At 52.3% G+C, this 26,181-nt stretch overlaps 2 protein-coding genes across 2 annotated transcripts; both read left to right on the top strand.

The window, feature by feature from the left end:
- The first annotated feature begins 12,146 nt into the window (after positions 1 to 12,146).
- Positions 12,147 to 13,605, top strand: LOC138846962 (zymogen granule membrane protein 16-like). The gene is made up of 3 exons (XM_070064300.2): positions 12,147 to 12,201; positions 12,344 to 12,476; positions 13,248 to 13,605. The coding sequence occupies exons 1-3, from the start codon at positions 12,147 to 12,149 to the stop codon at positions 13,603 to 13,605; spliced, it is 546 nt and encodes a 181-aa protein (XP_069920401.2).
- A 9,746-nt stretch (positions 13,606 to 23,351) lies between these two features.
- Positions 23,352 to 24,812, top strand: LOC138847126 (zymogen granule membrane protein 16-like). The gene is made up of 3 exons (XM_070064878.2): positions 23,352 to 23,406; positions 23,549 to 23,681; positions 24,455 to 24,812. Exons 1-3 carry the CDS (start codon positions 23,352 to 23,354, stop codon positions 24,810 to 24,812), a joined length of 546 nt encoding a protein of 181 aa, XP_069920979.2.
- Positions 24,813 to 26,181: the final 1,369 nt, after the last annotated feature.

Below are 26,181 nucleotides of genomic sequence, written 5' to 3' on the forward strand. Positions count from 1 at the left end.
GAGACTATGTCCGTCCCTCTTTAAAGGATCTGGCTTCTGAGCCAGAGACTGGAGCAGCTAGAAAGAAACACATTTATTGTCGCTCCCCCTCTTCGCGGAGGAACGACACAGGACCCCGCGCTGTTCTCTTGTCTGCTCGGCCCTCCCCGGGTTTGCTGCCGTCCCTCTACCTCCATTGAGGGGCGGCCCCCCCTGCCACTTTCCCCACTTCTGTGGGGGAGCGGCACACCGCCGGCCAGCTCGGGGGCTGCTCAGATGTTCCTCAGGTGTTCCTGGTGCATGTTGGCTCTCTCCTCCTTTATAGTCCTCTTCCACCAATCCCAACTCTGCTACCCACAAGCCGAGTACGCTGCTCTCCTCCAATTAGGAGCAGGATCAGCTCCTGCAGGTTATTGGTCAAACTGGAGGCAGCTGTGTAAAAGTTGTTTACTCCTCTCCCAGCGCCATATTGTGGGAGAGCAGATGCATAGAATAAGTCTTAATTCCAGTAACTTAGTCTAGTCCAAGTTGCTCCCCACAATTTATAACTGAAGTTTAGCATCATTTCACATCTTGGCACCACTTTTAATCTAAACAGCCTGATTGGTTATTATCTCTGCAAGATGAGAGATCTATCTTTTGACATCTCCAGGAGCCCTCTGGAGATACCAAAAGTCCAGAGAATTTAGAACTTTGATTTTCAGAAAGTCTGTTAAAGGTGCCAAGAGAACTTAGAGTATCTGGTCAAAATAGAATTCCTGAACATCCTGAAATGACAGCCATTCATTAGTCAGGGTGATTTTAACACTTTTAGACCAGATCTGTCATAATGATATGTAACAATGCTTTTCATCAATCTGAACTTAACAGAGACGGTAGAGTACACAATAGATTACTTTGGCAGAACATGAATTCTAGGTCTCTTGTTGTCGAATAAACCAGAAATAAAAAAAAAAAACCTTGAACATAAGAGTTAGCACACAAAGTCATCACATAACTCAGAATTATTTAACAGAGTCAAAAAGAGCTTACACGACCTAACTTTAGAAATGGCAGAGCAACCGATTAAGCAGACATTGTTAAAAAGAGACGTTACAGTTTTTGCAAAAACAGATTTAAGATTTACGATTGAAACCATTTCCAGATATTTACCAACATTAGTGCACATTTTTTAAAAACCCCATTGTTATAACAGAAGATCAGACTTCAACTTTAGGTCAGTGTAATTTTGGCATTAGCACTCAACTTAAAGAAAACTCGTAAACAATATTTTAAAATCGTAAACATTTGAAAACTTTTCATGACTTGCTCACACCTTCTGAAACTTTACACCCGTAGTTACTTTTACATAGTCTTGAATTGTCATGTATGGACAACCTTTGAGAATACATGCTAACAAACTCAGTCTCTCTTATCGAATTGGAGATGCTAAAAGTACACGTAATACATTTTCCCAAGTTTTACTTAGCACCGATGCCTAGATGACTTAAAACACTGAGTTATTAATGACTACCACACCATTATCTGAATTAAAGTCAAAACTCCATTTCCCATGCCTTTAAGTAACATAAGGGTAACACCTGAGCAGCAACAGGGACACTAGTGCATGTTTACAACTTTGAAAAGAAACAAGTTTAAAGCATATCAAGGACATGTAAAACTGAGCAAGGGAGCCACCGGGCAAACCCAAGGGCTTTTGCATTAACTCAATTCTCTGAACCAAACTGTACTGGCTTACTTTAGTTAACAACATAAAGGCCTGTATACACAGAATTTACTCTCATTTTCATAAGACCACTCTAGCTGGAAAGCAAAAACATGAATACAGCATAGGTCTGACACCGTTTACAACATTTTAATACATTTCACATAACCTGATTTGACTCAAGCAGCTGTTACTTTAACAAATTTTAGAGTCTCATCTTTGAGAGTTCCAGGGATCCGACTGGAAGCCCAAAGTTGGAAGACTCGGTTTAGATTTTTTTTTTTTTTTTTTGACAGGCAGAGTGGACAGTGAGAGAGACAGAGAGAAAGGTCTTCCTTTTGCCGTTGGTTCACCCTCCAATGGCCGCCGCGGCCGGCACACTGCACTGATCCGATGGCAGGAGCCAGGTGCTTCTCCTGGTCTCCCATGGGGTGCAGGGCCCAAGCACTTGGGCCATCCTCCACTGCACTCCCGGGCCACAGCAGAGAGCTGGCCTGGAAGAGGGGCAACCGGGACACCCGGTGTGCCTGCGCTGCAAGGCCCAAGGCGGAGGATTAGCCTAGTGAGCCAGGGCGCCAGCCTTCGGTTTAGAATTTAAACTGTCAGAGTCAAACGGTTTAACGTAAACAACTTCCCGTTGCAGTTTTCCCAATCAAGACTCATAATGGCAATAAAACGCGAAAACTTCAAGACAGGTGAACGCTCTCAGATAAGTCAGGGACAGCAGCACAGAAAAGAACTCGTCATCAGCGTATGAGCCCATTGCTTAGGCGTCCATAACTGCAGAGAAAAACCCATCAGGTTGGAAAGGTTGATGGATTAAGGGTCTTGCTCCCTCAGGTAAGGCCAGCAGTGGTACTGAATTGGAAATTCCTCCCAGGGAGGAAAAAAGCTGCCCTGGGGGCGCGCTCCCTAGAGATATCTGGCTATGCCTGCCTGGGTGCGGCAGGCCACGAGGACTGGAATAAAGTGCAGAGAAAGGCTGTGGTCCCCCATTTACAGGGAAGACTGCGCACACCGGGGCCTGGCAGGACTAGCCGTGGGGTTGGGTAGGTGCGCCATTTCACCAAGAGTGCTGGGAACCTCCTATAATTCAACCAAAGCCAGATCAATTAGGACTACTGCAGACACTCAGTCAATTACAACAGATAGTAAACTTTAGCTCTTTTCCAGATTTAGTCCTCAGGCAATCAAAGCTTAGCAACAGGAATAGTTCACAAAAACTTTAAGACGCACCAGAGCTACCATAAGCTGCAAAGATGGAAAACTTTCTACCAGGTTGGGAAGGGTTAACAGGTAACAGCTTTTCCCTTAGGTGGAGAGACCTGTGGAATTTCCCTCTCCCTTTCTCCTGGCCAGTGGTATAGGAATGGAGATGAGGAGAGCAAAAGAGTGGGGGAAGGAGCCCCCGGGAGGAGGAGGAAGGCAGAAAGCAATGGAGGACAAGACGTGCCCTCACCTTCCGCTATGAATCTCAGCTGGAGGAGAGCATAGGGAAAGGCCCTCCTGTCTGGAGGCTGAGTGGGGTTCGAAATCTCCTATCGCTCAAGGTTACCCACTACCTAGTTGTCTGAGTTTACCTGGAGGGCCAATATTAGCCTCGACCGAAGCTAAGCCCTGCTCGCGTAGCAGTAGGCAGCGTGACCAGGCGTCCCTCCAAGAGAGAGACCTGGTCCTCGGGTCGCAGTCCGGCTGCCGGGAAGCTGAAGAGAGCTCAGGGGGTCTCCAGGCTCCCAGCCAACTGCCCTTCCTAATTTCCCTCCCGTTCCTTACAATCCCTCTGGAGTTTCGGCCGTAGCTAAGCCGTGTCCGGGGGGACTCCGCGTTCTCGGAGAGCTGTGGGGTGCCGGACACTCAATGGTCACTTCCACAGGTCGTTCCCGCTTGAGGGAAGGAATACTGACCTCCGATGTCCTCAAAATCCCTTCGTGGTTGCCAAAAATGTTACCGGAGAAATTGCAGGGTTCTTGTCTTCGCGCAAGAAAGAATTCAGGCGTGAGACAGAGAGTAGTGGGAGGTAAAAGTAGCAAAGTTTATTAGGGAAGGGACATCCGTAAGAACGGATGGGCACCTCTCCAGACAGGACCTGAGAGAGAGTGCCCAGTCGCTCGGACTCGGGGGGGGGGGGCGAGGTTACATAGTTGAGTGCAGAGATTACGCCTGGCCAGACCAGGCAGGGACTCAGCAGAGAGGCAGAGGGCTGAGCGTGCAGTCGGGTTGAGGCCAGGGGTTTTTAAGGAGATGGGTCTTGCTTCCCCACCTCTGTTCCCCTTGGAACAAAGGGATTTTTGGATGTAAATAGAAAAACTTCTATCTGAGTTTCCTCTTGAAGGTCTGAAACAAAGGACTTTATGGATGCAAATGTTATCAGCCAGGAGGAAGGGTGGGCAGGACCCCCTAAGGGATTGGGATCTGGAGCAGGGTGTCTGAAATGCAGATACTGGGCTGCACCTGAGAGATATCAGGTGGAAGGGGTCAGGCAGGGCAGGATGTGAATACCAGGCTGCCCCTGAAACACCATCAGGATGACTTTGAGGTGCAGCATATGCTGGTCATAGAGGTCTTCTCTTTAGGCCTTTATGTCGCACACACATAAGCTCATAACTGACTTCCTACCTAACAGCCACATTGCCACCATTCCAGAAGGATCTGTTGTACAACACTTCCGGTCCAAGGGTCACCCCATTGGTGTCTCCTGGAAGCACACTGCAGTGCAGTCGCAGGCTCCCCAAGACTGCAGAGTTGGAACGTTTAGCTCATCAGGCAACTCAGCTGAAATGCAGGGCACTGGCCCCCTGTTCTCAGCATCGGGAGCCCCCTGGGAGCTTTTAGGAGTGCCAGATGGCTTGGCTGAGCCGCCATCTGTGGGACCATGGCCAAATGTCTGTAAGTCAGAGTACCCCCGGTTGGAAGGGCATGGCAACACAGGGAGGTTTGCTCAGCCTTGACCGGCACCATCCTGGAGGGCAGAGCGAGGCACACGGTGTGTCCTGCAGTGTACCAGGGCCCGGTCAGGTGCCAAGACAGGGGACAGGGCTGCAGGGTCGGGGAGGGGAGAGCTGCCCCTCATCCTTCATGCAATACACATTGATGGGCAACCTTGTGCTAAACTATTCTTTAAAAAACAAAGATTTATTTTGTTTGTTTGAAGGAGTCACAGAGAGAGGTAGACAGAGAGATCTTCCATTCGCTGGTTCACTCCTCAGATGGCAGCTTTACCTACCATGTCATGGTGTCAGCCCCCAAAACCCAACTTTCCAGACTTAACTTTATTACATGTGCCCTAATCTCACAATGAGACAAAGCCATAGCTCCCTGACTGACCTATGTATGTACTTATTTATCCATTCATCTGACCATCCACCCATCCATCCATCTGTCCATTGGTCCATCCGTCTGTCTGTCCTGGGCCACCTGTCTGTGCGTCCATCTGTCTGTCCAGTGTCCTGTGACTACATCCCTGTGTTAGCTGCAGCGTCATTCACAATAACCAAGCTTTTAAATCAACCTGAACGCCCATCGGCAGATGAACGGAGAGAGAAAAACATGGTGTTTCTACACAGTGAGATCCCGTTCACCCACGAAAAGAAGGAAGTCCTGGCCCTCGAGACATCCAGGACGAACAAACCTGGAGGACAGTGTGGCCAGACACAGAAGCACAAACACCCAGGGCCTCACTCAGATGGGGGAATCTCAAAAATGCTGACATCATAGTGGTCAGTTGTAGAACAGTGGTTGGGAGAGATGGGGGAGGGGTGGAAGAGGGAGGTGAGGGGGAGGATGCCAGCAGCTAGAAAGGGACACTAAGAGAAGAGGGGTGTGGCCTGGTAGGGTGACCTGGTTAACAAGAAGGTGTTGGATATTACAGCTAGAAGAAGGTTTGAGTGCTTCCACCAGGGAGTGATAATAAATCTATGAGGTGATACGCTAACCACTCTCATTCGATCCACATACGGTGCATACATATATTGAAACACCAAAAAGTGCCCCATAAATATGTACTCAAAGAGAGTCTGTTTATTACTTTCTTGCAAGATGTGTTGATTTAAAAGGCAGAGTGGCCAGAGGGAGGAAGAGAGAGAGTGATCATCCATCCTCTGGTTCATCCCCCTACATGGCCGCAACAGCTGGGCCTGGGGCCAGGCTGAAGCCAGGAGCCAGGAATTCCATCTGGGGCTCCCATGTGGGCCACAGGGGCCCGAGCACTTGGGCCATCCTCTGCTGCCTTCCTAGGTGCATTAGCAGGGGGCTGGATTGGAAGCAGAACAGCTGGGAGAGTCCATGTTGTGAATCCAGTGCTTTGGCTCTCTACCAGGTGCTGGGATCCACAGCCTTGGCCCTTGACGTTGGAACACCTTCTGTCTGGTTCACTTTGACTATTCCAACAGGGCTCAGCTGAAGCATCATCCCCGTGGAAACCTGGGATCTCTGCAGACGGACAGATGGAACTGTTTCAGGAGGGGGGGTACAGAAGGCACACCTCCCAGGGGGGAGCCATGCTGTCTCTTCACCCAGTGTTCACCCAGCGATTCCCAAAGAATGACTTCACTTCTGGGCTGGGTTTCAAGGACAATGATCAGGCAATACCCAGGATGGGTTGGCCTAGATTTCTGGACGCGACAGCCAAGCCAAGCTCACCGGCAGATTCAGCGTGCTCAAGGCGAGCTGAAATTCTCAGGAAGAGAAGCCAGTGGGGGTCAGAGTGTGGAAGTGTGTGTTCCCACATCTGTGCGTGCTGGCCCCAGCAGATGATGATTAAAAGTCCTCGAGCCCCTGCCCCCCGTGGGGGGAGACCCAGATTGAATTCCTAGCTTCCAGGGCCGGCACTGTGGCCTACTAGTGCAGCGATATTAGGCGCACGAGGCAATCCAAAGATGGCGCCCAAAGGAAGTAAGGTGGGTGGAACCCGAGGTTGTTTACCACCAAAGCTGATTGGCCGTGCAGCATCAGGAGAGATGACGACGACTGATGACAAGTCTACAGACATATGGCTGGTTCCGTAAAAATCGCCCCATAAAATGACCTTTTAAGCAATTGGTTGGTCCTTATGCTCTGACCCAATAATCGTGCAGTTTTGTGCTTTAAAAGGTTTTACTACGCGTGCAATAAACGAGTTCCTGCTTGACTCGACTTCCCGCTGCGTCTGATTGTCTCCGGGATCGGGAGGCTGGGGAACGGGTGAGTGGCGCACTTGCCTTTCCTGGGACCCAGTCCATCCGCGTTTGGGTGGACTCAGACCCTGCACACTAGGTTAAGCCTCTGCCTGCAGTGCTGACATCCCATATAGGTACCAGTTCAAGTCCCGTCTGCTCCACTTCCAATCCAGCTCCCTGCTAATGGCCTGGGAAAGCAGTGGAAGATGGCCCAAGTGTCTGGGCACCCGCACCCATGTGGGAGACCCAGAAGAAGCTCCTGGCTCCTGGCTTCAGCTCAGCCCAGCTTCAGCCATTCTGGTTACTTGGGGAGGGAACTATTGGATGGAAGAACTTTCTCTCTTCCTGGCTCCCAGCTTCAGCCTGGTCCAGCCCAGCTGTTGCAAGAAGGTGTCAGAGTCGACCACCCGAAAAACGTCACCAAGAGACACGTCTCTTATGCAAACAGCACGGGGAAGTTTTATTGATGATCCAGCATGCTGGGGCTGTCTGATCATCATGAACAGAGCAGCCCCGAATAACCAAAGGTTAGGGTTTATAAAGGCAAAAACCGCAAAACCGGGAGAGGGGGGGAGAATACACAGTTGCTAAGCGGTTGCTAATATCTTACAATCAGCAATTATGATTTGAAGACATAGACAAATCACATCTTCATTATTAGCCCAGGTAACCCAGGTGCAACCTTTCTACTTTTAAGCTTGAGCAATCATGCTAGGGGGTTTTTGTGCGTTGCCAAGGGTGATGTAGTGCACTGCTATTGTCCGACTAGTTGAGATCATAGTTTCAGACCAGAGTCTCACGTTGGGGGGGGGGGTTGCTTTCCCAGAATGCAGTCTCAAGGGCTCCAAAATGGAGTCCCTACTGTCAAGGTGCTACTTTACTCTGTCTTATTTTCACAGCTGCACCAGGAAGGTTTAAACCTGTAAGCTTAAGCTTAACTTTTTACATCCGCACATATACAATTTTAACTCTTCAAAGGTAGGGAGTAAACCAGCAGATTGGAGCTCTCACTCCCTTTCTTTCTGCCTCTCAAATAAAGAACACATTAAAAATTTAAAAAAAAAAAAAAAGGCAAGACAAACATACATTGTCCGCGCTAAAGTGAATTTAGGACATTTTGGCTACCAATGAAACTATAACTCCAAGCCACATTTACTGAGTATCTGTATGCCAGGACTCGACCGGCGGTCTTCATGGGGCCTGCTCTTAGGAAGTTAACTTAAGGAGGACGGACAAGCAAACAAGCCTCACAGACCAGCAATGAGAGCCGGCAGCCCGCGCAGCCCAAGCCCCTGCTGTTCTCAGCATGTGTTCTCTGTGTGTGGAATTCTTGGGGAGGCTTCCAGAATAAGTCTCCCTGATGCGTGTGGGGAGAGGGGAGATGGGGGAGGGGGTGGACTCAGGCCTTTCTAGTCGGACAGCTTCATGGAGGGCATGGGAACCCCCAAGGTCACGGTTCTGGGCTATGTTGTCTAACCAGAGGCCCAGAGGAGGCTAGGCCCAGTGGACATGGTCCCCAAGGGACAGGAAGCTCAGTGAAAAATCTCCTGGTTTCTCCCTGAATGCCTCCACAATTGCTACTCTTGTTTAGTTTATTTTCTCTTTGTTTCCAGAACACAGGACAATCAAACACCCTAAGGCAGGGATCCCTATCTGTCAGAGTTGTTAGCATCAGCCTTATCCAGTTCCTCTACCCTGAATAAGGTGCTCTCCAAGTGGCCGTGGGGTGAATTCCTTCCATCAGGGGGCGCTGTCGTTGCTTTGTGTCAGGGAGAATTCCTCTAACAACCCCAGCAGATTTGGTTTATTTTCTCCATCAGGAGGCTTCATCCTTGGTAGATCACCTGAGTTCTGTTTTTTATTGCTTAATAAAATATCTGAGCCCGGGTCCTTTGTAAAGCAGAGGAGATTTCTCCAGCTCATGGTTTTGCAGCTGAAAATCCAAGACCTGGCAGCCCCCCTGACTCCCCCCCTGGTGAGGGCCTTGGTCTGCATCTCGCCATGGCATCATGGTGGGAGTGTGTGCAGGGGGAGAAGGCAGTCATGTGGGGATACAGAAAGCCAGAGAAACTCAGGAGCTGTGCTGTGTGTGTGTGTGTGTTTTTTTTTTTTTTTTTTGTTTTTTTGTTTTTTTTTTTGACAGGCAGAGTGGACAGTGAGAGAGAGACAGAGAGAAAGGTCTTCCTTTGACGTTGGTTCACCCTCCAATGGCCGCCGCGGCCGGCGCACCGCACTGATCCGATGGCAGGAGCCAGGTGCTTATCCTGGTCTCTCATGGGGTGCAGGGCACAAGCACCTGTCCATCCTCCACTGCACTCCCAGGCCACAGCAGAGAGCTGGCCTGGAAGAGGGCAACAGGGACAGAATCCGGCACCCCGACTGGGACTAGAACCCAGTGTGCTGGCGCCGCAAGGCGGAGGATTAGCCTAGTGAGCCGTGGTGCCGGCACTGTTTTTGTTTTTCTAACGTGAGGTGCAGAGAGAGAGAGAGAGAGAGAGAGAGAGAGAGAGAGAGAAACACTCTCATTTTCTGGTTCACACACCCAAATGCTTGCAAAAGGATTTCGCACTCTGCCCTCAGAGCGTAGTGAGTTCCCAGGGTTTGTGCTGCCGTGGCGTCCAGGCTGCTCACCCCAGGAGCAGGGGCCCGGTTACCAGCCCTTCACCTGGTGGGACAGCTGGATGCAACCCACATGACTGACTCCACTGACCCCACTCCACACGGGCTGTGCACAGGGGCCGCGGTGCCCATCTGTCCTTCACAGCGTGGCCTCCAGGAACCATGCCTGCTGGAGCTAAACCCTCCAATTAGATCGCCCCACGGGAAACCTGCTTGGAGAATGCCCTGGCCCAATGACAGCTTTGGTTCTCTCTCTCTCTCTCTCTCTCTCTCTCTCTCTCTGCAGTCCCTCCCTGCTAACCTTCCCACTGGCCATACAAGTCATGTTACCTTCCCCCTCTGGAATCTTCAAGTATAATAATAAAAAAGCCCTTGTTTCTGTTATTTCATGCGTTTTCTTCAGCTGCCTCCTCCGTCTGACCCGACAGATGCCCCCTGGCCCCACGAACAGAAGCCTTGTCCTGCTTGAGGCTCTCCCGGGGAGTGGCTGTCTTGGCTGATGGCCACTCTCCAAAAACAGACTTCCAGACCACGATAGCGGGCGAAGCTGGTGGACATTCAAATCTGCCACCCACCCCAGGCCAGCCTGTTTCCTGTTAGTAAATACGGGACGACACCTGTGTCATGTTATTTTAGGGGATGAAATGACATACAATAATATGACTGGGCAATTCTCAGAGATAGGTGTTTGATTGTCCTGTGTTCTGGAAACAAAGAGAAAATAAACTAAACAAGAGTAGCAATTCTGGAGACGCCAGACAAGAGGACTCGGGGCTTGAGGTGGCGAGAGATCCACCCTCGCGGGGCCGAAGGAGTCTGACACCCACTCCGAGGTTCCAGACCCAAGGGTGGGCTACGGCTCCAGGACCTTTCTGCCATGGTGTCTGAGAGTCCAGGGCAGGGGGGCACCTAAAGCCCAGCCCCACCCTGCTCCAAGGAGGACCTGCACCCCCTCAGCCCCTCAGCTTCCCTCATGCTCGCTAGAATGACGTCTCTTGGGAGGGGGGCAACTTGCAGCCCAAGTCACCCTTCTCAGAGACAGAGATGGTTTGAGAAGGGGCTGGCAGGTTGAGGCTGGCTGGCTGGCTAGCCTTGCTAATGTACAAGATAGTCCCCATGATGTGATAGAATCCATAAAGTGGTATATGGTTGTACGGGCGTTTGCCATGCCATTCTTTAAACTTTACTGCCTGCTTGGGGTGTTTTTGCCTTTTTTTTTTTTTTTGTAATAAAATATCAGGAAAGAGAGGGAAAAATTCTTTTTTTTTAAAGATTTATTTATTTGAAGGTCAGAGTTACGCAGAGAAGAAGAGGCAGAGAGAGAGAGAGAGAGAGAGAGAGAGAGAGGTCTTCCATGTGATGGTTCACTCTCCAGATGGGGGAACATCCATAGCAATCCATCGGATCGGCTCAGTTCTGGCCATTGCGGCCATGTGGGGAGTGAAGCAGTGGATGAAGACTTCTCTGTCTCTCTCTCTCTCCCTCTCTCTCTCTCTCTCTCTCCCTTGCCACACTGAATAAATAAAATAAATTAATCAAAAGCTTCTGGTGACCATGCCTCAAGCTTGTCCTGCCCCTCCTGGCCTTGGCACTCAGCCAAGTGGACCCCACCTTGTCATCCATAAGCTTTACGAGAGGGACAGACCCTGCCCAACACCTGATGCCAAGAGGTTGACCTTGTTTGCTCAGGAGGTGAGCTTCACTTGATAAAGAGTAGGAGGGGCCGGCGCCCCAGCTCACAGCTCACTAGGCTAATCCTCCACCTAGCGGCGCCGGCACACTGGGTTCTAGTCCCGGTTTTCCCTCTTCCAGGCCAGCTCTCTGCTGTGGCCTGGGAGTGCAGTGGAGGAAGGCCCAAGTGCTTGGGCCCTGCACCCCATGGGAGACCAGGAGAAGCACCTGGCTCCTGCCTTGGGATCAGCGCCATTGGAGGGTGAACCAACGGCAAAGGAAAACATTTCTCTCTGTCTCTCTCTCACTGTCCACTCTGCCTGTCAAAAAAAAAAAAAAAAAAAAAAAAAAAAAAGAGCAGGAGGGAGGGTTTGGAGCTGGTATAAAAGTTCTGGAAGGTTCTAAGGGGTTACCTTGCACCTGAAGCTCCCAGGTGAGAGGTGTTAGGGATTCCTGGGTCTGCCTTTGAGGGGGTGGGGATTCAGATCTGATCTGGTCTGGGGAAGGGGATGCCTGGATTGAGTGGCAGGGAGTGTTAGTGAAGTGGGCACCTGGGTTGAAGCTATCTTGGGTGCAGAGATGTGTCAGCTGTCAGTTGAAGGACTAGGAACCTGGGACACTCAGGTGACTGGGAAAGGCCAGGCGTGTGTCGGTGGACAAAGAATCGTGACAAAGATCCCATCTGCTGGTTCACTCCCCCACATGGCCGCAATGGCCAGAGCTGGGCCAATCTGAGCCAGGAGCCTGGAGGTTCTTCCAGGTCTCCCAAGGGGGTGCAGAGTCCCAAGTGCTTGGGCCATCTTCCACCGCCTTCCCAGGGCACTAGCAGAGAGCTGGACCTTGCTGGAGCAGACCAAGGAACACCAGGTCTGGAGGATGCACTGCAGGCTGTGGACAGTGCTGTGCAACCTTGAGCCTGGGTCTGGCTAGGTGGGAGCTGAAGGGTCAGGCCACCCGGAGGCCAGAGGGAAAGGGGGAAACCTCCCCCTCTGCTCTCTTCTTCCCCCTGCAGCCTCACGATGTGGACCTTCATGCTCCTGGGCCTTCTCTGTGCCTCGGCCTCTGCCAGTGCCAGTAAGTGAGCCGCTGGGACTCTGGTGGCGGGGTGGCGGGAAGGGGCCCCTGCTCGGCTGGTGGCCAAGGCTTGCAGGGCCGCCCCTGAGCGGTGGGAACTGGGAGGTCCTTGCCTCCAAGCCCCCCTTTCTTTCCACTGCAGTCCAGGCCAGGTCCTCCTCCTACAGTGGCGAGTACGGAAGGGGAGGAGGAGAGCCATTCTCCCACTCCGGCCTCCAGCTGGAAGGCCCCATCACAGCCATCCGTGTCCGGGTTGACAGCCGCTATATCGTGGGGTAAGGCTCTTCCGCGTTCCTCAAGCTCTTACTAGCTCAGGAAGTGCTCTTTCACTCTGGGCCACCTGTGCCTCAACCAACAGGTCCCTAGTGAGGCAGGATATGGGGATAGCTGTGAGAGGACTCGGCTTCCAGAACCGTACCCTTTGGACTCCTCCCTCCCCAAATATGCCTGGTGGTGGCAAATCATTAATAACCACTAACTCTCAGGGGCCTGGAAGTCGACCAGCCCAGCCCACCCGCCTTCTGCGGTTTAAAGTTTCTTTCCAATATCCCTGCTGGGTGCCCTGCAACTTTGTTCAACGCCTCTCTTGAGCAGTCCCCACTCCATTGCTAGTCGGAAAATTCTATCACGTGCAGAGCCAAAGTGTGTCCCCTGATCCTGGATCTGCCTCCTGGGACAGCAGGGACAAGCCTCTTCCCTCTCCCACAAGGGAGCCACTCAGCTGTTAGAAAATCCCTTTGCTTCCACAAGTGCGGGAAAGGGTGGGGCATCGTAGAAAGCTGGACTCCAAATTCAAGGCCTGCCATGTGCTGTGTGTGGGCGACTCTGGGCAAGCTGCCTTCCTTCTCTGCACCTGCTGTCAGCCAGGCCAGGAGCTGAAGTTCTTTGTGTGGTCCTCCAGGGCTCACCCGGCCTACACTTTTGGGGGAACTAGCAGGGACTGCTCATCCTAGCGTCCAGTTTGGAGGACTCCACGTGCAGGCCAAAAGGTCCTGAACTCTGATGACCTAATCAGTGTCCCGTTCCTGCCCTCCCACCCGTCCCAGTCTCCAGGTGCGCTATGGCCAGGTGTGGAGCGACTACGTGGGTGGCAACCAGGGAGACCTGGAGGAGATCTTTCTGCACCCAGGGGAGTCGGTGATCCAGGTGTCTGGGTCATACAAAAAGTATCTGAAGACCCTGGACTTTTTTACCGATTATGGTCGCATCCTTTCCTTTGGGAGAGACACAGGCGTAATCTTCTATGCTGTCCCCTTGGACCTGGACGCCGTGCTCCGATTCATCAGTGGCCGAGCTGGCTTATTCGTCAACACCATTGGCCTGCACTGGGACACCATCCCAGAAACTACCCCAGCAACTGCTGAGCCCGCCTCCTCCGTGGCAGGGCCCCGTGGTGGGGTGTGACAACTCCCTGATCACCATTCCCATACAAATGGCTCAATAAAAGGACATGGCTAAAGCTGGTGTGCATGTGGGTGTGTGCAGGCGGGACCCACTCTTGGAGGGCGGTGTGACTCTCAGCTCTGGCTACCTGCTGCTAAGAGTGGGAGCACGAGGGAGACAGGTGTTGAGAATCCTGGGCTCTTCCGTACGTCGCAAGGAGAGGAGACGCTGGTTTGAACCAACTCTTTTCGGGGTTAGCTCTTGAGAATGTCTGTCCAAACAGGAGTTCTGAAGGGAAGGCTCAGCGGGGGCACACCGCCGAGCCCCAGGTGTGCCTCTCTGGCGCCCTCCCCCCTGAGAAGGGGCTGGCTTCTCTGACCAAAGGCTGTCCCCTCTCCCTGGAGCTCAGCTGCAGGTGGGTGGCCTGCACCTCTGTCCTCCCATCTGTCCCAGATGCGATCTCCCTGCTGAAGTTTCGCCCCTGTTTGTGCTTAAGGACTCCACCCCATTCCCCAGGCCAGTTCTCCCTCGTCTTTACCCCTAACCTGGTGCTCTTGCTTAGCCCTCTCGGAACTGGCGCTCAGGCAGATGAGAAGCCCGTGGCTGAGACACACCCATGTCCCGTATTAGAGCGAGTGGGTTTCATTCCTGACTCCACCTTCCTGCTGACGTGGCTCCTGGGAGGCAGCAGGGACGGTTCAGGATGGTTCAAGTGCCGCCCACACGGACCGCCGGTTGAGTTCTCCTCCAGCTCTGCCCCCACTCCCACCTCTCTAACAAACAGAAAATAAAAATAGGGCTGGCGCCATGGCTCAATAGGATAATGCTCCGCTTACGGCGCCGGCAGACCCAGTTCTAGTCCCGGTCGGGGTGCCGGATTCTGTACTGGTTGCCCCTCTTCCAGGCCAGCCCTCTGTTGTGTCCAGGGAGTGCACTGGAGGATAGCCCACGTCCTTGGGCCCTGCACCCCATGGGAGACTAGGAAAAGCACCTGGCTCCTGCCTTCGGATCCGTGTCGTGCGCTGGCCGCAGCGGGCCGGCCTCGGCGGCCATTGGAGTGTGAACCAACGGCAAAGGAAGACCTTTCTCTCTGTCTCTCTCCCTCACGGTCCACTCTGCCTATGGAAAAAAAAAAAAAAATTGGAGAGTCTTTCCTTAGGGACCCACCATTTCAACAGTGTGAACTTGGCCAACACCACAGCCAAAGTGGAAATTCTGGGGTAGGTACTTAGTATGGTGGTTAAGTTGCCACTAGGGGCTGAGTCCCATATCTGAGTGCCTGAGTTCAAGGCCTGGCTCTACTTTTGTTTTTTAAGACTTTTTCAAAAAATATATTTATTTGAGAGTTACAGAGAGGCAGAGGCAGAGAGAGAGAGAGGTCTTGACATCTGCTGGTTCACTCCCAGATGGCTACAACGGCCGGAGCTGGGCTGATCTAAAGCCAGGAGCCTCTTCTGGGTGTCCCACGTGGATACAGGGACCCAAGGACTTGGAGCATCTTCTACTGCTTTCCCAGGCCATAGCAGAGAGCTGGATCACAAGTGGAGTAGCCGGGACTCGAACCGGCGCCCATACAGATTGCCAGCACTGCAGGCGGCAGATTTACCCACTACTCCACAGCCTGGCTCCACTTTTGAGTCCAGCTTCCTATTAATGCCAACCATGTGGGAGGCCTGCATTGAGTTCTGGGCTCCTGGCTTCAGTCTGGCCCAGCCTGCCTGTTGTGGACATTTAGGGAGTGAACCAATGGATGGGACATCTCTGCCTGCCTTTCATAGAGCATGAAAATAAAGTTTTTACAAAAGTAAATTCCAAAGTAGAGACATTTTCATCTTTGATTGCCCCAAGTACAAGGGGTTGGATAGAATTCAGGGGAAGCATTAGGATGGCTGGATAGAGTCAGTGAGGACACAAAGTGGCTTTGGGAAGAAATTCAAGGACTCTAAAATACTGGCAGTTTTTGGTTTTGGTGGTAGTGGTGGGCAGTAACATATTGCTTCCCATAGAGGGCAATGTCAAAATCATATTTCACCCAGTTAGACAAAGAGAAGTTACAGACATGTAATTTTGTAAAAAACAAAAACAAAACAAATCAAAACAAAACAAAACAAAAAAACAAAAAACCCAAGCACTATAAAAAGAAGCCCACCACTAGCATGTTTTTATAAGAATTCCTTGGGCACCAGATGTTGCTGTGGATCCATTCTGAGAGGAGGATCGAGGTGGGGGCAAGAGGCGTGGAGTCACCACACAGACCCCAGGTGTGGGTGAAAGCAGGCCAGATGCGAGCAGCTGGAAGACTCATTTATTTCAGTTGGTACAGCAGCTTATAGAGCCAAGGCAGCCAATCTGGTCAAGGGGTGGTCTATGCTCTAACCAATCACAGCCTGTTGCCAGGCAGTTTCCAAAGCCATCCAATCACAGCTTGTTGCCAGGCAGTTTCTGTTGCCTGCAGCCATCTTGGCATGGCCTTCTCATTCCATCACAAATTCCATCACAGAATATTATGCCATTGGAATTCTTTTTGAGCTATCAATATCATAGATCTTACCCTTTTCAAGTGTGCAAGTGATTTTTAGTAAATTTATAAGGTTTGTACATCCAGCATCACCAATTCCAGAATACTGAAGAAAACAACAACAGCAACAACAAAAAAACCAAAAACGTGAATTGTCTCCCCAGCCTCCCTTTAGCCCAGCAGAGTCATGTTCTCATGTGTGAACCTGAGGAAGAATTAAGTCAGGCTGATAACAAAGCCATTGCCTTACATACTCATTTGTGGTGAAAACATTTAGGATCTACTTTTAGCAATTCTGACGAAAGTCACCATTCCATGTGATCTATTGATCACTAAAGGCTGCTTCTTCCTTTCACCTGAAACTTTGTATGCTCTGATCAACATCTTGCCTCTCTCCATCCAGTGTTCTGCCAAGCCTCTCATGACTACCACCTTTATTTGTAAAGATTATTTATTTGAAAGGCAGAATGACAGAGAGAGGCAGAGACAGGGAGAGATCTTCCATCCACTGATTTACATCCCATACAGCTGCAATTGCTGGGGCTGGTCCAGGCTGTAATCAGGAGCCTAGAATCTCATCTAGGCCTCCCACGTGGGTAGCAGGGACCCAAGCAGTTAGGCCACCCTCCACTGCTTCCCCAGGTGCATCAGCAGGAAGCTGGATCAGAACTGGAGCAGCTGGGACTCAGATCAGCCTCTGATACGGGAAGCCGCTTAGCCCACTGTGTCATTACTCTGGCCCCTGCTGACGGCCACCCTGCTCTCAAATTCTGAGTTGGTATTTCTTAGATTCTACACGTAAGTGGGATGTGGCATGTATTTGTCTCTCTGTGCCTGATTTCCCTTAGCATAGTGCCCTTCAGGTTCACCCCTAGGATTACAAAGGACAGCTTACTCAAAGGTCATCAGCACATAAATAGTGAAGTTCAAGTGCTACAGTGAAGTTCATGTGCTGGGTGTGGAAGAAGCCATTCAGGAAAGCAACAGGTATAGAAAAGGAGAAAGGCAGGAGTAAGGGAATTGGGAAACACCAGTGGTGGTTGGTAGAAAGAGGAGGCAGTTACAGAACTATAGAATGGAGGTTAATGTTGTGGCACAGCAGGTCAAGGCACCACGCTGCATCCCATACTGCGGTGCCCTTTGGAGTCCTGGCTACACTCCTTCTGGTCCAGCTCCCTGCCTCTGATAATGGCTCAAGTGATTGAGTTCCTGCTACCCACCTGGATGGAGCTCCTGGCTCCTGGCTTTATGCTGGCCCAGCCCCAGCTGTTGTAGGCATCTGGGGAGTGAACCAATGGATGAAAGATCTTTCTGCTTCTCTCTGTCTGCATTTCAAATCAATAAATAGGGAAAAAAGAACTAGAGAATGGAGTGTCATGGGAGGCAAGGAGAAGGCAAGAGAGAAATTCCAAGAAGTGGCTAAGGCCAGGAGAAATGGAGAAAAAGAAAGATCTCCGTTTCTTCCATGGTGGCCGTGAGGAGGTCATTCATTATCTTGACAAGCACAGCTTCAGTGGCCTGTAGGAATTGGCTGAAGCAGGCTGCAATTTGCTAAGGAATGAATGGGAGGTGAGGATTCCCAGAGGCGAGGGCTATTTCAAGAAGTGTGTCTCTAGGAAGACAAAAATAAGCTGGTCGTCATAGCTCTGGGGACTGTGATTTTGTGGTGGATTCCTTCTGAGAGTAGGAGCGTGGTAGGGGCAAGAGGCATGGAGTCACCACACAGACCCCAGGTGTCAGGTGAAAGCAAGCCAGAGGTGAGCAGCCCACAGACTCGTTTACTTATTTGGTAGAGCAGCCTAAATATCCAAGGCAGTCAATCGTGTCAAGGGGCGGTCTATGCCCTAACCAGTCACAGCCTGTTGCCAGGCAGTTTCTGAAGCCATCCAATCACAGCTTGTTGCCAGGCAGGCTCCATTGCCATGTGGTTCCCAAAGCCATCCAATCAAAGCCTGCTGTCAGTCAGGCTCCATTGTCATGTTGTTTCCCGAAGCCATCCAATCATAGCCTGTTGCCAGGCAGTCTCCATTGTCAGCGGCCATCTTGGCATGACCTTCTCTTTCCACCACATTTCTTCCTTTTCATTTATTTTTGAGCAATGGGAGGTATGATTCTTGGCCATACCATTGCTGACCCCGTTTCCATGTGGTCTCTGCACGTGGCTGTGCTTCTCTTAGGTTGTCTCCCAGGGGATCTTACCCATCATTGACTAACCAGTGCTCAAAATGGGAGGCCACAGGAGTGCTTGCTCAGATAGGGATAGGAATGAAGAACAATGGTAATCAGCAATGGCGTGTCTGCACACAGGCTGTGGGCCGTTTGAGTGGCTGACCAGAGCTAGTGGGGTATAAAGCAGTAGCAGATGTGGCTATGGGCACTTTCTCAGGGTAGGATGATAGGGCAGGTGCATCCGCTAACAAGGCGGACTCTCAGTCTTGTTCAGCTGGTTCTGGTTGGCTGACAGTTGTAGGCTTGATGTTTCTGGCTGGTACCCAAATGGGCTGTCCCGCATTCTCTGGAAAGACACAAGCATATCCTCGGCCCTAGGTTAGCAGAAGCCTTTTTACAGGCGTTGGAATCCAGGGCCTGAATTCTGTGTTCACTTCGAGATTAACGGCAAACATGTGGGTGGGATGGGGTCTAGCTGCTGTCCTGAGAGCCTGGGTGCCTGGGGACTGCCACAAACGTGGGGATCCTCACTGGGTGCGGATGGGATGACCTCGCGTTGGTTACTGCTTGGAGATTGTCTAAGTTCATCCCATGGATATTTGGGGGTGGCTGACTAGGCATTGCTGCGTTGTTTGCTACATTGTCGTTTTCACTGTTGGAGCTCTCTCTCCCTAAGTTTCAACTGTTGCCTGTGAGGCAGCAGCCTGAAGTGACAGGCTCTTATCACTCACAGACTCACTATATTTCTCCTGTGCTTAGTGGGGGACTTCCTTGATTCATTAGGTCAAGGCCGTATGCCCACACGGTGTCTCCGGAGCGTCACCTCTCTCGAGTGAGGGACAATGACATGCTTCCGAATTCTGGCATGATCAGTCCTTATGTGAATTCGCCGGGCGAACCGACAGTAAAAGGAGGAGCTGAGAATTGGCGTTAGGCTTCTGGGTGGTGTGTGCCTGCCTAACCTGGGGTGACTTAGACCGAGGGCAAGGACCTGGAAAGGGGCGTAGGAGGGGGTCCACAGGAACACCTGTCCTATTTTATACACAGAAGTGTTCAGCCTGATTCTAGAATCACAGACAAAAGCCAGTTAGGATCTTTTTGATTAAACTTGTTGTATTTTGTCTTTTGACAGGTGAAGGAGGCTCAGTCCCACCATGGGGTCTGGAATGCACAAAGACTTTGAAAAGAGGGCAAAGGCTGCTTTGTCGTTTTCAGGCCACACAGGAGGGGAGGAGAGAGCTGGGACCCAGTGACATGGAAGCCATTGCCTCCCTTTTCTGCTGTCACTTTTGCAAAGTCCTGAGAGGAACTCCCTGGAACTCCTTGTCACACGTGACAAGTTCAGGTTGCTCTGAGCTAGGTAGCTCCGCTGCCCTCTTGGTCGAAACACAACCTGTGTTGCTGGTCCTTTGAGAGAGGAGCTGTGTCATTGGCTCAAAGGAGGCAGGAGCATGTGACAGTTCCAAGCTGCTTCCCCCATGGTGTGGGGGTGCAGGGGGCATTTTATAGATGACGCAGCAGACAGCTGGTGTGTGGAGATGCAGGTTGGGCAAGTTCTCATTGGAGGAGCTTGGAAACAGGCCAGCATGGCACTGGCTCCTGCATACAGCTGCTTTGCCAAGCAAAACACTGAAAACACAAAGACCTTTGGACTTCCATAGCCTGTAGCACTGGGGCTGGTGAAGTTTAAGGCAACGTCCTTGACATTTTCAGGGGCAGTAGGCCGGGCCCCTGGGTGAAATGGAAAACAGGGGGCAGGGGTTCAGGGCAATGGATTAAGCCACCGCTTGGGATGCCTGCATCCCACATCAGAGTTCCCGGTTGGACTCCCAGCTGCTCCACTTCCACTCCAGCTCCCCTAATGCATCCTGGGAGGCAGCATATGATGTACAAGTGCCCTGGCCCTGCTGCTCATGTGGGAGCCCCAGATAGAGTCCCTGGCTTGTGGCTTCAGCCTGGCCTAGGCCTGGCTGTGTGGGCACGTGGAGAGCGAAACCGTGGATGGAAGATCCCCATCTCTCTCTCTCTCCCTGTCACTCTACCTTTCAAGGAGAAGAAAATGATAAACACGTTTTAAAATTGCCAAAGAGAGGACCGGCATTGTGGCACAGCGGGTTAAACTGCCTACCTGCTACACCAGCATCCTATAACTTATTTTATTTTTACTTTTATTATTTTTTAGAGGAAGATTTTATTTAATAAACATAAATTTCAAAAGTAGAACTTTTGGATTCTCCAGTGCATCCTGTAAGTTGAAGTGCTGGTTCGAGTCCTAGCTACCTGCTTCCCATCTAATTCCCTCGAACACGCCTGGGAAGGTAGCAACAAGGGAACAAATATTTGGGACCCTGTTACCATGTCTGAGACCCTAAGAGAGAGGCCTGGCTCCTGGCTTTGGGCTGTCCCATCCTCAATGTGGTGGCCATTAAAAAATATATTTATGTCTTATTTGAAAGAGTGGCAGAGAGAAAAGAGAGAAAGAGAAAGATCTTCCATTCCTGGCTTCACTTCCCAGACGACCACAACGGACAGGCCTGGACCAGGCCAAAGCCAGGATCCAGGAGCTTCATCCGGGTCTCCCACATGGGAGCTGGGGTCCAGGCACTTGGGCCATTCTCTGCCTCTTTCCCAGGCGCATTAGTAGGGAGCTGGGTTGGAAGTGGAGCAGCCGGGACACAAACTGGTGCCCATACACGGGGTGCTGGCATTGCCGCCAGCAGCTTTACCCACAACGCCACAACGCCGGCCCCCTAAATAAATAGTGTTACAAATTCTAGTGTGAACAGATGGACAGGTGGAGCATGGTGTTCCACCGCCTTCCCGCTCTGCGCTGGTGCTTCAGTCACTACATGGGCAAATGTGGACTCCTGGAAAGGACCGGGCGGGGCCCTGGACCGCTTCAGGGCCTCTGTCTTAAGGGTCCTGGGCGTTTCCTGCAGGCATCAAGGGAGAGAATCAGCAGAGAAAGGCAGACAGAGGACAAGGGACAAGGCTAAGCCGAGTGGCTGGGTGAGATGGAAGTTCCGTCAAAGGTTACCTGAAGGCCAAGGAGAAGAGAGGAGACACCTTGGCATTCCTGGCCTGGGTGCACCTGTGCTCCCGGAAGTGCGCCGCCCTACTTCCGGCTCTGGAGGGCGGGACTCCCTTTGCCATCTGGGCTGAGCCTCCAGTCCCAGATGATGAGCCAGCTGGAGGGGAGGGAGTGGGATGCCCTGAGCGACGGGTCAGGAGCCACTGATAAGTGATGCTACTTACTCCAGACGCTCCCTGGCCTCCATGCTTCTGTCTTCTTGGAAGACCTGCTGACTCAGAGGGGTCACAGAACCAGTCCTGGAGACGCCAGACATCAGGACTCGGGGCTTGAGGTGGAGAGATCCACCCTTGCAGGGCAGAACGAGTCTGACACCCACTCTGAAGTCTCAGACCCGAGGGTGGGGGAGGGCTCCAGGACCTTTCTGCCATGGTGTCTGAGAGTCTGGGGCAGGGGCCCAGCCCCACCCTGTCCCAAGGAGGACCTGCACCCCCTCAGCCCCTAAGCTTCCCTCATGCTCGCTGGAATGACGTCTCTTGGGAGGGGGGCAACTTGCAGCCCAAGTCACCCTTCTCAGAGACAGATGGTTTGAGAAGGGGCTGGCAGGTTGAGGCTGGCTGGCTGGCTAGACTTGCTAATGTACAAGATAGTCCCCATGATGTGATAGAATCCATAAAGTGGTATATGGTTGTACGGGTGTTTGCCATGCCATTCTTTAAACTTTACTGCCTGCTTGTTCTTCGTTTTTTTTTCTTTGTTTGTTTGTTTTTCTTTTTCTATCAAAATATCAGGAAAGAGGGGGAAAATTCTTTTTTAAAGATTTATTTATTGGTCCGGCGCTGCGGCTCACTAGGCTAATCCTCCGTCTTGCGGCGCCAGCACACTGGGTTCTAGTCCCGGTCGGGGCGCCGGATTCTGTCCCGGTTGCCCCTCTTCCAGGCCAGCTCTCTGCTGTGGCCAGGGAGTGCAGTGGAGGATGGCCCAGGTGCTTGGGCCCTGCACCCGCATGGGAGACCAGGAAAAGCACCTGGCTCCTGGCTCCTGCCATCGGATCAGCGCCGTTGGAGGGTGAACCAACGGCAAAGGAAGACCTTTCTCTCTGTCTCTCTCTCACTGTCCACTCTGCCTGTCAAAAAATAAAAAAAAAATAAAAAAAATAAAAAAAATAAAGATTTATTTATTTATTTGAAGGTCAGAGTTACAAAGACAGAGAAGACGCAGAGAGAGAGAGAGAGAGATAAAGAGAGGTCGGTGGGGATTCAGATCTGATCTGGTCTAGGGAAGGGGATGCCTGGATTGAGTGGCAGGGAGTGTTAGTGAAGTGGGCACCTGAGTTGAAACTATCTTGGTGCAGAGATGTGTCAGCTGTCAGTTGAAGGACTAGGAACCTGGGACACTCAGGTGACTGGGAAAGGCCAGGCGTGTGTCGGTGGACAAAGAATCGTGACAAAGATCCCATCTGCTGGTTCACTCCCCCACATGGCCACAACGGCCAGAAATGGGTCAATCCAAAGCCAGGAGCTTGAGCTTCTTCCAGGTCTCCCAAGGGGGTGCAGGGGCTCAAGTGCTTGGGCCATCTTCCACCGCCTTCCCAGGGCACTAGCAGAGAGCTGGATCAGAAGTGGAGCAGACAGGACTTGAACCGGTGCCCATATGGGATGGCGGCTCCAGGGGCGGAGGACTCACCTACTGTACTCCAGCGGCCAGCTTGTCGGTGTTGGCTCTGATGCTGGATTCAGGAAATTCAGCCGTCTCCAGGCTGAGGCCTATCCTCCAGTCCTTCTTCAGAAAGTCCCCGTCGTGGCTGAGCGCTGACCTTCTGCTTGGAGGGGAAAAGGAGGGCGTGGCTACAGCCAGACCAAGGGTGGGCCAGAGACAGTTGGACCCTGGAACACCAGGTCTGGAGGATGCACTGCAGGCTGTGGACAGTGCTGTGCACCTTGAGCCTGGGTCTGGCTAGGTGGGAGCTGAAGGGTCAGGCCACCCGGAGGCCAGAGGGAAAGGGGGAAACCTCCCCCCTCCTCTCTTCTTCCCCCCTGCAGCCTCACGATGTGGACCTTCATGCTCCTGGGCCTTCTCTGTGCCTCGGCCTCTGCCAGTGCCAGTAAGTGAGCCGCTGGGACTCTGGTGGCGGGGTGGCGGGAAGGGGCCCCTGCTCGGCTGGTGGCCAAGGCTTGCAGGGCCGCCACTGAGCGGTGGGAACTGGGAGGTCCTTGCCTCCAAGCCCCCCTTTCTTTCCACTGCAGTCCAGGCCAGGTCCTCCTCCTACAGTGGCGAGTATGGAAGTCCAGGAGGAGAGCCATTCTCCCACTCCGGCCTCCAGCTGGAAGGGCCCATCACAGCCATCCGTGTCCGGGTTGACAGCTTCAATATCGTGGGGTAAGGCTCTTCCGCGTTCCTCAAGCTCTTACTAGCTCAGGAAGTGCTCTTTCACTCTGGGCCACCTGTGCCTCAACCAACAGGTCCCTAGTGAGGCAGGATGTGGGGATAGCTGTGAGAGGACTCGGCTTCCAGAACCGTACCCTTTGGACTCCTCACTCCCCGAATATGCCTGGTGGTGGCAAATCATTAATAACCACTAACTCTCAGGGGCCTGGAAGTCGACCAGCCCAGCCCACCCGCCTTCTGTGGTTTAAATTTTCTTTCCAATATCCCTGCTGGGTGCCCTGCAACTTTGTTCAACGCCTCTCTTGAGCAGTCCCCACTCCATTGCCAGTTGGAAAATTCTATCACGTGCAGAGCCAAAGTGTGTCCCCTGATCCTGGATCTGCCTCCTGGGACAGCATGGACAAGCCTCTTCCCTCTCCCACAAGGGAGCCACTCAGCTGTTAGAAAATCCCTTTGCTTCCACAAGTGGGGGAATATGGTGGGGCATCGTAGGAAGCTGGACTCCAAATTCAAGGCCTGCCATTTGCGGTATGTGGGAGACTCTGGGCAAGCTGCCTTCCTTCTCTGCACCTGCTGTCAGCCAGGCCAGGAGCTGAAGTTCTTTGTGTGGTCCTCCAGGGCTCACCCGGCCTACACTTTTGGGGCAACTAGCAGGGACTGCTCATGCTAGCGTCCAGTTTGGAGGACTCCACGTGCAGGTCAAAAGGTCCTGAACTCTGATGACCTAATCAGTGTCCCCGTTCCTGCCCTCCCACCCGTCCCAGTCTCCAGGTGCGCTATGGCCAGGTGTGGAGTGACTACGTGGGTGGCAAGCTGGGAGACCTGGAGGAGATCTTTCTGCACCCAGGGGAGTCAGTGATCGCGGTGTCTGGGTCATACGGTAACTATCTGAAGACCCTGAACTTTTATACCGATGAGGGTCGCTTCCTTTCCTTTGGGAAAGGCACAGGCGTAATCTTCTATGCTGTCCCCTTGGACCTGGACGCCGTGCTCCGATTCATCAGTGGCCGAGCTGGCTTATTCATCACCGCCATTGGCCTGCACTGGGACACCATCCCAGAAACTGCCCCAGCAACTGCTGAGCCCGCCTCCTCTGTGGCAGGGCCCCGTGGTGGGGTGTGAGAACTCCCTGATCACCATTCCCATACAAATGGCTCAATAAAAGGACATGGCTAAAGCTGGTGTGCATGTGGGTGTGTGCAGGCGGGACCCACTCTTGGAGGGCGGTGTGACTCTCAGCTCTGGCTACCTGCTGCTAAGAGTGGGAGCACGAGGGAGACAGGTGTTGAGAATCCTGGGCTCTTCCGTACGTCGCAAGGAGAGGAGACGCTGGTTTGAACCAACTCTTTTCGGGGTTAGCTCTTGAGAATGTCTGTCCAAACAGGAGTTCTGAAGGGAAGGCTCAGCGGGGGCACACCGCCGAGCCCCAGGTGTGCCTCTCTGGCGCCCTCCCCCCTGAGAAGGGGCTGGCTTCTCTGACCAAGGGCTGTCCCCTCTCCCTGGAGCTCAGCTGCAGGTGGGTGGCCTGCACCTCTGTCCTCCCATCTGTCCCAGATGCGATCTCCCTGCTGAAGTTTCGCCCCAGTTTGTGCTTAAGGACTCCACCCCATTCCCCAGGCCAGTTCTTCCTCGTCTTACCCCTAACCTGGTGCTCTTGCTTAGCCCTCTGGGAACTGGCGCTCAGGCAGATGAGAAGCCCGTGGCTGAGACACACCCATGTCCCGTATTAGAGCGAGTGGGTTTCATTCCTGACTCCACCTTCCTGCTGACGTGGCTCCTGGGAGGCAGCAGGGACGGTTCAAGTGCCACCCACACGGGCGAGCCGGTTGAGTTCTCCTCCAGCTTCTGCCCCTACTCCCACCTCTCTAACAAACAGAAAATAAAAACGGAGCCGGCGTCGTGGCTCATAGGCTAATGCTCGGCTTATGGCGCCGGCACACCGAGTTCTAGTCCCGGTCGGGGCGCCGGATTCTGTCCTGGTTGCCCCTCTTCCAGGCCAGCTCTCTGTTGTGGCCAGGGAGTGCAATAGAGGATGGCCCAAGACCTTGGGCCCTGCACCCCATGGGAGACAAGGAGAACCACCTGACTCCTGCCTTCGGATCAGCGCGGTACGCCGACCACAGTGCACCGGCCTCGGCTGCCATTGGAGGGTGAACCAATGGCAAAGGAAGACCTTTCTCTCTGTCTCTCTCCCTCACTGTCCACTCTGCTTGTAAAAAATAAAAAATAAAATTAAAAAAAAATCGGAGAGTCTTTCCTTAGGGACCCACCATTTCAACAGTGTGAACTTGGCCAACACCACAGCCAAAGTGGAAATTCTGGGGCAGGCACTTAGTATGGTGGTTAATTGCCACTAGGGGCTGAGTCCTATATCTGAGTGCCTGGGTTCATGGCCTGGCTCCACTTTCGTTTTTTAAGACTTTTTCAAAAAATGTATTTATTTGAGAGTTACAGAGAGGCAGAGGCAGAGGCAGAGAGAGAGAGAGAGGTC

This window comes from Oryctolagus cuniculus, chromosome 19 (genome assembly GCF_051225735.1).
Source record: "Oryctolagus cuniculus isolate XC-2025 breed Fujian yellow rabbit chromosome 19, ASM5122573v1, whole genome shotgun sequence".
Classification (NCBI taxonomy): domain Eukaryota; kingdom Metazoa; phylum Chordata; class Mammalia; order Lagomorpha; family Leporidae; genus Oryctolagus; species Oryctolagus cuniculus.

What these genes read in the sequence shown, in the direction of transcription:
- LOC138847126 (XM_070064878.2), top strand. Translation starts at nt 23,352, where the DNA reads ATGTGGACCTTCATGCTCCTGGGCCTTCTCTGTGCCTCGGCCTCTGCC. An exon ending in CTCGGCCTCTGCCAGTGCCA is followed by an intron (nt 23,407 to 23,548) that starts GTAAGTGAGCCG and finishes TTTCCACTGCAG; the next exon opens with TCCAGGCCAGGTCCTCCTCC. An exon ending in GACAGCTTCAATATCGTGGG is followed by an intron (nt 23,682 to 24,454) that starts GTAAGGCTCTTC and finishes CACCCGTCCCAG; the next exon opens with TCTCCAGGTGCGCTATGGCC.
- LOC138846962 (XM_070064300.2), top strand. Translation starts at nt 12,147, where the DNA reads ATGTGGACCTTCATGCTCCTGGGCCTTCTCTGTGCCTCGGCCTCTGCC. An exon ending in CTCGGCCTCTGCCAGTGCCA is followed by an intron (nt 12,202 to 12,343) that starts GTAAGTGAGCCG and finishes TTTCCACTGCAG; the next exon opens with TCCAGGCCAGGTCCTCCTCC. An exon ending in GACAGCCGCTATATCGTGGG is followed by an intron (nt 12,477 to 13,247) that starts GTAAGGCTCTTC and finishes CACCCGTCCCAG; the next exon opens with TCTCCAGGTGCGCTATGGCC.